This window comes from Eptatretus burgeri, chromosome 9 (genome assembly GCF_056783735.1).
Source record: "Eptatretus burgeri isolate ZD-2024b chromosome 9, Ebu_testis_v1, whole genome shotgun sequence".
In the NCBI taxonomy this organism is placed as follows: domain Eukaryota; kingdom Metazoa; phylum Chordata; class Myxini; order Myxiniformes; family Myxinidae; genus Eptatretus; species Eptatretus burgeri.
In genome coordinates, this window is record NC_140969.1 from 34,731,095 (window position 1) to 34,745,531 (window position 14,437).

The 14,437-nt window shown below is 43.4% G+C and overlaps 1 protein-coding gene and 1 long non-coding RNA gene across 5 annotated transcripts in view; one reads left to right on the plus strand and one right to left on the minus strand.

Annotated features, from left to right (window-relative positions):
* Nucleotides 1-14,437, plus strand: part of LOC147019879 (uncharacterized) — a 127,038-nt gene that overhangs the window by 108,651 nt on the left and 3,950 nt on the right. Inside the window, exon 2 of the long non-coding RNA XR_015061562.1 lies at nt 7,876-7,968. This is a non-coding gene — a long non-coding RNA (uncharacterized LOC147019879). The remainder of the gene's footprint in view (nt 1-7,875; nt 7,969-14,437) is intronic.
* Nucleotides 1-14,437, minus strand: part of LOC147019880 (sarcolemmal membrane-associated protein-like) — a 204,523-nt gene that overhangs the window by 94,196 nt on the left and 95,890 nt on the right. For 3 of the 4 annotated variants that reach the window (XR_015061559.1, XM_085894682.1, XM_085894679.1), the window contains exons 12-13: nt 10,646-10,708; nt 8,614-8,673 (exon numbers count right to left, since the gene is read on the minus strand). Coding sequence is in view for 3 of the 4 variants with exons in the window: in XM_085894682.1 (XP_085750808.1) it covers nt 8,614-8,673; nt 10,646-10,708 (123 nt within the window). In the remaining variant the exon portion in view is untranslated. The remainder of the gene's footprint in view (nt 1-8,613; nt 8,674-10,645; nt 10,709-14,437) is intronic. The other variant, XM_085894680.1, reaches the window with a different exon arrangement.

The following is a 14,437-nucleotide window of genomic DNA, read 5'->3' on the forward strand; positions in this document are numbered from 1 at the left end:
GAGGAGGAGCAGTAAAAAGGAATAGTTTCAAAGTTCCAGTTTATCAAGCCATGACTTGGAATGCCCAAGGATGTCCTGTCGACAGCTGAATTTCGAGGCCAGCTTTACAAAGTGGTGGACTAAAGAGACATTTTGGCCGATTGTGAGACCGAGAAGTTCAAGGGATCGAATCGTTTCCGATGGCTGACCATGGAAGTAGATAGGTTGGTTCCTTTGACGATCCTTCGGTGACAGTTTGAGAGACTGAGATTTGCCAGGATTTAAGAACATGTTCCATTTATCAGGACAGCATATCATCAATTACCGATCAGCAGAGATTGATGCAGCAACTGCTTCCCATCAGTGAGATGGGGTGGCAGGGGGACTCCACACAGTGTGGAGTCTGCAACAAGGAAGAGAGGGTTTTTCAAAACAGAGAGGTAGTTGATGTAGATGAGGAGCACAATGGGGCCCAATCAGGCCCGTAGCCAGGTCTCAGTATTAAGGGGGGGGCATATGAACTGGATGGGGGGGCACAATTATTATATTTAATATTTTTGATAACCCAGTATACTATTGTATTCATGCAGCATTGACACATCGATACTGAGGTTGCCGTCGCATACTAACCAAATTGATCTCAGCTAGATTTAATATGTTCCGATGTTTTTGGCATAAAATTATTCGAATGCAGGAGAGCCGCAACAAACTGGCACAATCACAATGCAAATATTCAATGATTAAACAATTGCCACCAATTCAGGTGCACTTATACAAGGTGTTGTGAAGAATTGGCATTAGAAAATTAATATACCAGAGATACAATAACTAAATGGGGGATGTTGGCACCAGAATCAGTACACTTTGAAATAAGATACAGTGGGCTATGACCTGCGATCATCACGTGAAACTATCAACAGCAAATACGACCAGCCTGAAGATACCACAAGGTCCGCATTCAAAGCAATCAATTACACAGAGGTAAGGTTATGCACAAAGCATTACATATGGGATATGCAAAGCAGCAAACACAACATTTAACTGAAACATCAGAAGTACAAAGCAGCCGACCACGGCAGGTGCTGACCACAACCACACATGCATCGCCAGCAGTCACACACAATCTGAACTCCTCGTATAGTTTTTATACCGCTGCACTCACTGTCAGAAGAGCTGCAGGCGACGTGTCTCGGTGTGGAATCTTCTGAGGACCTTCTCCTTCCATTCATTCAGGCATTTACGTGTGAGGTCTCTCTCGAAGGCCAGCTGTACCAGTTGTGCCTTGCGTGCATGGCGCATGGACCGTCGATGGTCAGTGAAGACATTCCTCAATGTTGAGAATGAGTTTTCACACTTGGCAGTGGACGCACCAAATGTTAGTCCAAGTCTCATAGCAGTCACGACACTTGGCATGGCTTCCAGTGTTTTGTGGTAAGTTGAGAGGAGTTTTTGTGTTGTCCATCTCTCGTTTGGCTGCTTTTCTGTCTGTGAGCGAATTAACTGCTTTGCAACCACACACTCTGTTTCACTGATGGTTGACTTTGTTAATGTCATGATGTGCTGGAGCAAGTGGGGATCCAAAAACGTGCCATTTTCGGGATTCAAGGCAGCGAGTGAACGGGCGAGTTGTGTGTTGCGCTCACTGAAGCGCTGAGCGATCTCTCCAAGCACAGTGTCAATTGCGCTGTAAAAAACCCTCTGCAGTTCCGGCTTGTCATTGTCGTTGTTTTGGCCTGTAGTCTCCAAAACTACAAACTGTTCCAAGTTCTTATACATTGTGTGTCTCCGTTTTGGTGGTGCAGGTGTAGAAGTGCGAGCATCGTTGGCCTTGTTCCACAGATCAGTGAACTCATCCTCAGAGCGGAGTTTCTTTACGCTCTTTGTAGCACTCGCCACCAGTTCCAACCCCGTTAGCAAGTCCATGTCCTCTGCCTGCAAGAGTCTGTTAGGGCCATCTAACAACATCAGCAGTTTTTTTACAAAGTTAGCAATGAACATGAAGGCAGGCCCAGAGACTTCCCACAAAAGCTCAATAGCCTCCATCCTCATCTCTGCACCGTAGGCGCGCTCTGCATCAATCTCCAACAGTAAGGATGTGATATCCTTAAAAGATCCTATGATCACAGACACGGTGGCTAAATGTCCCGTCCACCTTTGATCAAGAAGTCGTTTTAACCGCTCACCTTTATACTGTGCAGCAACAGTGGGCTTTCTGAAGAATTTGTACAGGCAACAACAAACCTCGAGGAAATCAGTGACAGCTTTCTCTGCTGCCAGTGCGTGGACAACTACTAGATGGAGTTGGTGATTTAAGAAGTGCACATAGGGGATTTCTATTTCCAAGATCTCTTGCAACAACTTTTGCACCCCACCGTGCTTCCCAGCCATTACCGAAGCCCCGTCGTACACCTGACTTAATATTTTTGACGTGTCAAGTCCTGTTTTTGTCAGCTCCGCAATTATTCGGTCTGTCAATGTTTTTGCATCTCCAGCGTCGGCTGTAGCTATTGTGAGTAGATGCTCTGTTGCTTCATTTGATGCCGATACATAGCGAATGATGATTGATATGTTCTCACATTCAGTGGGGTCCCTCGTCCCATCCACCTTCATGGTAAACCACGATGTGCCTAATTCTTCCACTATGGCATCCGTCACAACATTACTCAATGTGCAGATCAGTTCATTCTGCATTTCCGGATTAGTATAGCTTGCATTTCGTGGGATATGCTTGATTATTTCGGCTAGCTCGGTGTCTTTTTTTCAGTGTGTAGTTTAAAAGCGAGAGGAAGAGCCCACAGTGCCCGTCTGGCATATCTTCAAAATTATCAAGGCTCCCTCTAAAAGGTATCTGATTTTCGGCGAGAAATCCCACAACATCTATAACAGCAGACACATAGTACCGGTTTCTATTTAGCTGGTCAGCATTGAGGAGTGTGGAAATCTCATCACCACAATCGATGCAACTCTCATTCTCCTTCCACCTCAAAACACAAGTTAAATGTTCGTTTGAAGTTGCGTGTTTGTGAACCCCCTGCCTTTCTCAATGGCATGTTTCCAATTCCGATAGCCTCGCACTGTGAAAGTAGAGTCCACTGGGCCGCGTGCGGTGTTAAACTTCCTACATGGATAGCAGAATGCTGAATCTGTCTGCACACTGTATTCCAGCCATTCATTAGTCTGGTACCACGAGGACACAAACGAGCGACTCTTGTTCTGCAACAGATGACCAGGGTACTGCTGTAGAACAACTTGATTCGGTCTCTCACTTCCTAGATCATCGGGAAGCAGCTTGACAGTCACAGCCGACCCCGAGGCCGCCGCCGAGCGTGGAAACTCGGCTGCCTGTGCTGGGGCTCCAGCCGCAGGGATAACGTTGCTGGCTTGGCCAGGTTGGCCAGCTTGTCGGTATTTCATCGACATGATCGTCTTTTCCTCCTCCTCCTCCAACTCCTCCCACAGCATGTCTTTCATCATCTTCTTCATTTTCGTCGTTTGCATTTTTTCCTTTTCTGAGCCATTTTCGTATATCCATCATCCACGTCCTTTTCTCCTGCTGCGAGCTCGTGCTCTTTGATTCGTCCCTCGCGACTCGCGACACTAATCTCGCGACTCGCGACATTTGACGGTTTTATTTATTAAATGATGCATCCACCAAAAACAGGTTTTATCTGCATAATTTCAAATGTAAGCACGATTACAAACACACATATTTTTAATTTTTATTATAAAATTACTTTTGTAAGATGGAGGGTTGACGGGTTGTGAAGGTCACGTGGTGCACTTCATCTTTAATTATGTAAATTTATGTCTTTTCCTGAATCATATTATCATATTATGACGATATTACATTTATACCTAACTTACAACCAATCAGGTAACCTGCTCAATAGGGTCTCCATATCGAATACCCTGATTGGCTATTCCTTAAAACTAAGTGATCCACGAGATATAAAACCACCCACAACATCGACATTCGACACGAGGTCTTGGCTGCTGGCGTTGGTGCTTGTGTTTTTATCTTTTATCTTGTGGTCTTGGACTGTATTGTCTTGCCAATTGCTTTTGGAGATGCACTGGGAAGCGCACACTTATCTCTTGACTCTTATTCAAAGAAGGATATTATTAAAGAACAGTTTATCCAAGAAGGCCTTATTAGTCACCACGTTGAACATCTGGAATAAGGGTTTAAGTTCACACAGGTGAACTCTTAAACAGCAAGGAGTTCACAGTGGGTGCTCATCCTTAAACACTAAGTTGTTCACAGGGTGCAACAGGGCATAAATGGGTGGCGTACAAGTGGGGGGGGGCACCATATGCGCCATGGGGGGGCATTGCACCCAAATGCCCCCCCCCCCTAGCGACGGGCCTGGGCCCAATAAACTACTGAGGGTGATTCCATCTTCCAATGGGAAGGAAGAGGAAGGGTTGCATGGATCGGAAGATGTTGACTCCGTGAGTATAGGAAATCAACAGAGCAGGATATGAGAACATGGGGCCATGCCGAATCAGAGTCGAAACTGGACAGAACTTTATCTGCCTTCTTGGAAGTTATGGCCCTCATCCTTCAGACAGGCAGGCTGCAGCCTCTTCCCTCTCTTTAGACCTTGATAAAAGAAAATCACAAGATGGTCAAACACTTGGAATACGTCTTTCAATCCTAACAAATCTCACCATTTCTCCAAAAGGACCGGCTGGCAAACCCTCCGATCTACTTTCTTAACAATCTCCTTGAGGAAGTTCGGTAATTTAAACTCCTGGGTCTCACCATCAGCCACAATCTTTCTTGGGCAAACCACATTTCAAAGTTGGCCTCCAAAGCCAACTGCCAACTGGGTATCGTCCATCGTACAATGTCCTTCCTTGACCCACCTGAACTCATATCCACCTACAAGGCCTTCATCCACATCTGGATTGAGTACTGCCTCTCCTCTCTGGGCTGGTTCTCCTGCCTTGCATCATGCTGAACTTGATGTCATGAAAATCAAGGCCTTCAATATTATTGGAATCTCCTGCAATGAAGCTGAGTCTTATGGGCTTATCATTTTGCCATCACAGGTGGCAAAGTGGTCTCTCTGTGTTCTGCCACCTCCTTTCTGGTCTTGCACAATCTGCCCTTTCCGTGCTTTGTCCCCCTCAGGTTTCTGCAGGGCTCACACACGGTCCACCATCAGCTCCCTTCTGCTGATGTTACCTAAATCCAGGATCACTGCTCACCTCCACTCATTTGCTCCTCTTTTTTTTCCCACCTGGGGAACCAACTTTCCCATCCTCTTCAATCTAATTTTTTTCCTGCAGGTCTTCAAGACAGCTGTTCACCACCATCTCAGGTCATCCCCAATCCCAAACAATGATCTTTTCTACCCTCGTTAATCACCTCAATTCCTCTTCCTTCAAAATTTCCAGTTTTCCCTCCTGAAAGTTTCCTTCTGTATCCATCTTTCCTTCTGTATCCATCTTATCAACCCCATGCATCCTCCCCTTCCCCCATTCCTCCCTCCACCCATTGTTTGGCCAAGTATCCCTCTATATTAGCCTTCAACTCCACCGTTGTTGTTTCCCACCTCTCTCTATTCCTTTTCTCCTGTTGTGTCTTGATCCATTCCGTGTATTAACACAAGCTCGTCCATGAGCCTCGACTTTGTGTCCAAAAAAAAAAATAAGCAGGACGGGTTGTGTGCATGTGATTTGGATGTGACGACGGGTCAAGACATTTTGCTTTATCTCAAACAGAATCTGCACCGATGCCATTTGAGACCTGAGACAGACTCGACAAGGCACTACCATAACTTGAAGGATAATGGTTGGACATTTCAGCCTTGAGACTTGAAAGATGGTGTTTTCTGGTTTGTCTCAGAATGGATAAATGCTTGTGATCCTTTACAGAGTGACCTAAAGTTACCCTCACTTGAGTTAGCCTTCCATGTTGAGAAAGCAAGTTCCTTGACCGCAACTGCCTGTCCACAGGATTCAGTGTACAAGGGCAAAGAGGATGGATAGGATAACCACAGGCAGGATGGGATAAACTGACATATGAGAAAAAGCAGGCTTCTGTGGATTCTTTCGCAGACTTAATCAATATCGGATGCTATGGAGAAGGTAGCCTGATCCTCATGTAAGGGCACGTTGCAATCCCTGCCATTTGGCTTGTTTGAATAGTCATTCTGCAGCGCAACACTGAGGTTGCTCTTTCACAATAGCCAGAGATATGGACTTTGACAAGAACATGGTCAGCGGAGCCAAGACGGTCAAAAGAAGACAAGCAATATATATATATATATATATATATATATTCTTCATAGAAGATAAGCAAACTGATACATTAAGTGAATGGCATGTGGATATGGCATGGGCATGATAGGCCAAACAGCCTCCTTCTGCATGCAAGTTTCTTTGTCCTGTCATCATTGTTGAACTCAAAAGAAGAGACAAATGAGAACATCATATGTAAACAAATAATTCACAGACACAAGTTGGTTTCCTATGCTGCCTCAAAAGCACCTCATTCATGATGAGGAATACAGATATTTCTCGCTGAATAAATGGCACAATGCAACCTCCAAAGAGGAATTTTGGTGTGACAAATGATGTAATATTAAGGCACCGACAGTGACAAAGTGGTGAAAACCGAACCAAACATCCGACGCAAGGTAAGTATGGGATGTCCTGTTAAATGTTCCTCATTCCCATAGTTTGCACATTTCTGGGATCCCCAGGTTGAAATCCCAGGTCGGCGTACTGGTAAAACGGACGGAAAACTGTAAAGTCATCGTGTCGTCAAGATGAACGGTCTCCTTCAACTATTTCAACAACAAAAAAAAAACAACACAGCAAAATCATTTAACTCACTTTATATTTTACTTTTCTTCACTATTTTTGTGTTTTTGAGACATCAATCTCAAATGGTGTTCCTCTCAATTTGACTCTACCATCGCGTTGACTTGTTCAGTCTCCGAATGTCCTCATCTTGGACGCGATCTGTACAACCTCCTCTGTGAGCCTGAGACACTGACACCTGGGCAATTGCCGCACGGATCCTGACCAAAAGGATGTGCCTGCCACACACCATCCGATATGTGGTCCACACGAGCAGATTTGGAGAGGCAGTCGGGACAATTACAATTAAAAGGAAAACAGCTGGAGGGGTTATGGGTATTCTGACATCAATTATATTATTCATTTGAAATTTGTTGCTGTTGTGGATCAGAATTTGTAAATTGGGGGGGAAAAAAAAAGATATTTTTGAAGGAAGTCTGGTATGTATGTACGTCTGCCCACGCTATCATTGCACAGATGATACGAATACACTTTTGAGGTTGCAAACGTTGCCCTAACTCCAGGGGCATTTATCCAGACGAAAGAAACATTCCTCGTAAATGAAAAACATTCACACATGTTGTTGGCTGTCATGTTGTCATCCATGACGATTGCCCTGCAGGAGAAAGGAAAAGTCAGAGTTTAAGCTTGTGTGTGTGTGTGCATATGGCTGATTAGGCTAATATGCACTGTGCATAAACATCTGCGTACAGGACATTGGAATCCCAAAGCAGCCACTGCTCCTCGGCATAAGGAAGCAGTCTTTGTCGATGAGATATATATATATATATATATATATATATATATATATATATATATATATATATATATATATATATATATATATATATATATATATATATACACATCATGGCAGATCGGATGTATAAAAACCTCACCTTATAGGGATCAACCTTCATTACTCAGCTTATTAAAGGCACCATGTATCATGTCTTCAATTTTCTGTGCATATGGAATTTGATGGGTGCAGATATTATATAACTACCCACGATGAATTCAGTGTGACTTAACAAGTAACAAAGCCATGTTTTTCATTTTCTCACACCATCAACCGATTTCCAGGGCAATCTCCACTTATCACTCTGACCAGTGGTGACATCGATCGAGCAAGTTCCCTCGGCATGAAGCGACTACTTGCATGCAAGTTCATTATAGGTATTTTTATGGGGCATGCTGTTGTTAAATAGGCATTGTTAAAATATCTCTGTATAAAGTGACTAAATAACCAGTCTGTTGACAATTTTCAAAACCACTGGCTTTCGCTCTGCACAATACTGACCAGCATGTTTCCCCAAAAAAGGCCATGCTGTGAGCTTGCATTGGTATGGCTGAGTTTTGGCACAGCAATTTGACACGTCAGACATTTTTATTGCCTTTCGCTTCTTCGATCGGTTCATCTTTACCGAATGCTGAAAGCCAAATCTCGTGTTCGGAGGATTGCATAATCGAGCTACGTTCCAAGAACTGGGTCATGCCGATCGAGTCTCGTCCAACACGTCTTCAGAGAGCTGTAATCAAATCGAAATACAGTACTGTGCCATTTTGATGAAAATAAAATTAAATGTGTTAATCAGGATTTGGGTCCAGAATAAGTTAATAAAAAAAATAATGTTGGAGGCAGATTGGGGTAATGCCCAGCATACAAGTGTTTTAAGAGCTAATTTTACGGTGCCGAGTCTGAATAAATTGTATCATTCATGCTCACTTTTCACAATTTAATTTTCACACCGATATGCTGTGCTCACTCCTCAATCTCGACCCTCACTCCCTCAATCACCCACTGCTAACACAGTAAGGTACCTGGTGAGCGATGACAGCTGTCCAAGTTCCATCGGGCAATGTCGTCATTCTGATCCATATCTGTAAGGAGAGGAAAGAAAGAATAGTGATGAGGTGAACGAGGAGTGAAGAAAAATAATGAATGATGGAAAAGGAATAAAAAGGACAAGACTCAAAAAGGAGCTTCATGAAAAAGGATGCAGTAAACATATGAGCATCACCAAATGTTGAGGCCTAATGTAGAGCTCAATGAAAAACAAAGATGGAATTTTGTAATTCACCAAAGATGAGATGGAGGACATGGGCAGGTAAATGCGTCTGTGAATTACAGGTAAAAGCTCGAGGTGGCTCAGTTTGCTATTTTCACAACAGTTATCAGAGAAGTTTCTATAAAGTCAAATGATTCAATCTTCAACCGAGTCTTGTTCATCTTTCAAGCTTTGCAGGAAAAGACACTAACCCCAAAAACCGAAGGACATCATGAGAGATAAAATTAAACAGAATGATTGTTTACAGAAAGCCGGCCAAAACGTTTGCAACATCAGAAAATCAAACCCCAAGATTGGTCTGGAAAGCCCAGAGGGATTCTCGAACTGAAATTTTTAGAACTCGTACTTCAACCTACATTCACAGTGGGTATTGAGAGCTAAACAGAAATTGGCAAAGAAATGAGGGTTATGTAGACCAAAATAAATTTCCACAACACAACAGGAGATGCAGTTGCACAGGTGGGTAGCAAAGGCAGCAGAATGACAATAGAAATATAGAAATGGCCATGTGCGAAGCAGACATCAGACTTTCCAAAGATAGGTTTGCAGGAAAAAAACGCCCCCAAAGAGCTCGTCGTCAGGCATCGGGGATTCTTCTCGCTAATGGCAGGAATTGGTGGAAACAAAATCCATTTCTTCCAAGCTGTAGTTAAGTTGGTAACCACTTAAAGCGCTCTTTGCTTGTTTGCGAAACACAATTGATCGGCTGCCTTATGTGCAGTACACGCCGTAGAACCCTCAATCTGGAAAGGACATTATTGTAGTTGGCTGGTCCAGAACCATTGACCTTCATTAAAAAGATATGTTTGTCGTTTTTAGTAAGGCAGGACCCGCTGTGGTTCACGTCCGTAGATTGTTTTTTCATTATTATCTCTCAAGACTTATGTTCCCATGAGACAGCGACTGAAGGCTACAGGCGACGTCATCGTGTGGAATTGAAGGTCAAAGCATAAATGTGGCCAGATTTGGAAAAGCTGGCTCTCGATCTTTAGCGTTGTTTATCACCGTTGAGCAATTTACATTGCACGGGGTAAGAAACATCTCCAACGATGCTCCGATCAATCAATCTTCCACGGCAATGCAAGTCCCGTGGAATTTCACTGTTGCAACACTGGAATGTAAATTCCCTTGGATCAATCAAAGTACATTCAATCTGAGCTGCAAATCATTACAAAGTTACAAAACCGAAAAAGGGAATGTTGCTGAAAGCAAAAGGCAAAAATAAAAGAAACTGCTTGGTTACAATAGCTCACCCATGAATGATAGTCCGACTCCAAAAGGTTTTATAAGAAAAATCATAAAACAAAGCAAGCTTTTCATCTTCACGTGGTTCCTTTGCCATATGTTAACCCACTCTGCTCACGCAGCCTTCATGATGAAGCCAGCTTGAAAGTAATAAAATAAAAAAATTTTAAACGGGCCATACCCTCTGATTTTTTGGCAATACAACCTGATGTTATCGGCTCAAAAACAGAGGCAATATGTAAGACTTCTTGCAGTGGATGAGGCATTTGAACATCAAGCAGGACCACTGTACATTTCAGAAGGTTTCAGAGGTGGAAAAAAAATACAAAAAACAAACAGCATGAAGTTGTGAACAACCAAAACAAGAGCTGTTGTGGTTGTGGATGGAAGAGCATCAAGATAAATAATGAGTGACAATATGAGCATCATAACCAATAGCGACGGATGACCTGTAACTATCCAAACACAAAAAAAAACTTTGACACAGACAACGGGATGATAAAGCAGACTGCTCCCAAGACCAAAAATGAAAATCTCACTTTTTAAGTCCTCTGGCTCCTCGAGAATGGTGGACAAACACTCCTGCAGGTCCCTGTGCCAGTCTGTAGAGCACATGAAGTCAGTCGGGTGATATTTCAGCTCCGTGTGAAAAGTTTAACAGCTCATACGTTTTTGGGCCAAATTAATCCTCCATTATCAGGAAATAGAATCCTGGAAAATCTTCTATAAATCAGAAGTTCTGCAATTGCATGGAAAAAAAAAAAGAAGAAACCCCAATAAATGGTCTACCTCTGCAGGCTGTATGAGATCAAAAGAAGCCAAGCATTCCCACGAGCTCACGCACATGCCCTGGAACTCCTTTAACCAATTATCAGGTAAGTTTCCACCGTTCGTGGTTAATGTGTCACTGTCAACATCCATTGCATTCACCACACTCATTACAGGACCAAATCCGGAGGGTTTTTGACAAATCTTGCAAAATCGCGGACAATTTATGTTATGGCAAGTAACCTGAATTATTGCTGGACCCTAACTTAGTACATATATGAGAATTCCAGATGAACTTTTTTCATTTTGAATGGAACACCTTTCCATCATTTAGGGTATACATTCAGTTGTTGCCTCTGCAACGGAAGGTGGGCGGAGGTTATGTTTTCGCCCCTGCCTGTTTGCTTGTCTGCAAGAGGGATATCTCAAAAAGTTGTGCACAAATTCAAACGTAATTTGGTGGAGAGGTTGGGTGTGTGACAATTCGATTTTGGTGAAGATCCGGATCCGAATAGGAGATTTTTATAAAGTGATTCTTCACCATTTAGAAATAGGGTCAAAAACAATATTTATCAAGATATTTGAAAAGTTGTGGACATATTCGAAAGAAACTTGGTGGATGAGTTGAGTAGGTGACAAGAGCAAGCCGATTCGATTTTGGAGGTCCTGATCCAAATCCGGCCTCTCAGTGGGATACAAAACATAAACTGTTCAGCCTGGCGGAGGTATGCGCTCCACAGAGTGCATTTCTGGTTTAAGATTGTTACAACCTGTTGTGAAAGGAAGGAATGATGGAAGGGAGTTGGTGCGAGGGAGGGAAGGTAGAGAAGAGGGAGGGTGGTGGAGAGGTAATTGTTCCAACAACATGCAAGCATACGAAATGGCTTCAAAACTGTCTTGTGTGCACAGTCAGATGAACAGATTACTTTTTTTTACAAGGACTTGTAAATTTGTTTAATTACAAGATAGTCAAAGGTCCAAGAGATTAAGTTACAGGTCAAGTAGGCTGAAAATGTATAAATTAAAGGTAAAATTGCATTGAAAAAAAAAACACCGTGTAATCTTCTTGAAAAGAAGGAAACAAAAATACAGGAATTGCAAGAGAAAATGTTCCAAAGCAACTGCAATCGGGGTGAGGCTAAAGTCACAAAAGAGGGCAAATTTAAATATACCTCTGAAGGTCAGGCCCACCCTGACCAAAGCAATTAAGATAATTATTCAGTGTGCTGTATCTTGACATTTAATATCATTGGCCACGAATAGCCGCAAGAGGGGGTTTTCCCAATGTACACCATGTTCCAGTACGCCCCCATTTTCTCTACATCTACAAATCACAATTTGATATACCTGTCTCTCCCAACAAGTTGTTCCCTCATCTCCAGATTTTACCTGTGTTGTCTCAGAAACTCATACACACCCTCCTTCTAAGACTCCAAGACCCTCAGTTTCATTGGAATTTCACATTTTAAAAATCTCAGTCTCAAGGTCTGCTTCTTGCTCACTGTAAGCCGGTTGGTGGTTATGCAGTTTCTTATTCTGATTTCTTCCTGCCCGATCACCTGTCCACACAGCCTCTGCCCCTCCAGGTCACAGGAAATCTCCTCGAAACCCTTCATCTGTTACTTTCTCCAAGAGTATACAGAACCCCATTCTTTCATACACCTCTTTTCTCACCTGTGGAAGGGTCTTCTTCAATGAGTCAGTTGTTTCAAACAATTGAGCACCAATACCAAAAGCAGTCTGGCTTTTCACCAAAAAGATCAACAATTGAGAGTATCCTCGCTCTTTGGGTCCTCATCAAATGCAGGCAAGAGTTTCAGCAGGGGCTGATCACAGCCGATGTTTATCTCCACAAAGCGCTCAATTCAGTAAATCGGGATGCCCTCTGGAGGATTCTTGGTCTACGTGGGGTGCCCCAAAAACTGATCAGTCTGATTTCTGAACTGTACTCTGGCACTGAGTGTTGCGAGGTGTGGTGGTTCCATCTCCGACTTATTTCAGGTCGTTACTGGAGTTCATCATGGTGTGTACAGGCCCCCACACTTTTCAGTGCTTGTATGTACTGGATTCTGGGGAGGATGTTGGAGATATCAATCTGCGGTGCATCATTTGGGAATGTCAAGATCTCCGATCTTGATTTTGCAGATGATGCAGTCATCTTTGCGGAGACTTTAGATATCCCAAGGGGGTCCCTCAATACACTGTATGAGGAGTCAGAGCCACTGGGACGACAGGTCTCCTGGATCAAAATTAAGATCCAGGCTTTCTTTCAATGACATATTGGATGCTGCTATCTTAACTGTGGGGAGGATGTTGAGGTCACAGAGAGATTCATTGACTTTAGCAGTGATATTCATGTCTCTGTATGTTGTGAGCCAGAGGTCGATACATGCTGGGTTGGGCCTGTAAGGCATGGATTCACTGGATCATGGAGTGTGGCACTGTCGGTACCTATGCAGGACAACGAAAGTTGAGACTTTAAGTCCTTGGTGCTTCCAGTCTTGCTCTAAGGATATGAGACTTGCACTCTGACAAAGGATCTGAGACAAAGACTTAACTCCTTTGGTACCAGGTCTCTTTGGAGAATCCTTGGCAATTCCCGATCAGACTTTGTGTCCAACGAGTGGTTGCTGAGAGACTCGGATGAGATTTGTTACCTGTATAGTTCATGAGCATCAGCTGCATGGACATGTGACTCACTTTTCTGATGCTGATCCTGCTCACCAGATTCTCTTAGCGAGGGAACCTTGTGTGTGGAGGACTGACCAGGTGCTTCGTTGTTGTAGCAAGTTGATCAGCATCTCAAGGAAATGGAGATGGGCCAGGCATCGGCCTGGTGGATGGCCAGACAGAGGCCCCTGGAGTACCAGTGGAAAGTGGACATGGCGATGTGCTGCTCCGGCGCATGCTCCCATACCCGACCTGACCTTGGGACACTTCAGTCTCCATGAGGAGAGGAGAGTAAAATATTCCCTTGATAGCAATGCATTGACTCTGCGAATGGAGAAAGTCAGAAATCCAGGTATGAAGTTTGCTTGTATGTCGCAGGTATACCAGACAACTGCTTTCGCAAGCAGTAAAGCAGAGCAGTATGCCAGACTATCAAATGCAAAATATATGACTGGTAAGATAGTCCTGAACTCTTGTTTGACATTTAGTGCCTCTAACCATTTTGAAGAGAGTCGCAGTGGCATCGCCCAAGTTGAGTGCATGGGATGGAATCCAGACTGATAGTAAGAGATCAACTTCTTTCAAAAAAGTATAAAAAGGGAAAGACTAGGAATGACAAATTCCTTTACCTTGCTTATAATTGGAAGTAAAACTGCTGGCCTGTTGGTGAGATGATCTGTTTTTGTACCGTTTGCGATTTGGCTACCTTCCAGGCAAAGGTCGTCCACCTAACACTTCCTCTAACTTTATCCTTTTTGAAAACTGGTAGAGTACCCGCCCTATGAACGATCTCGTTCCAAGCATGCAGCACATTCTTCGAATGCATACCTTTATTTGGGCAGTGTATAGGCAACTGACAGCTCGATAAAGGCAACATAATAATAATGATTCCA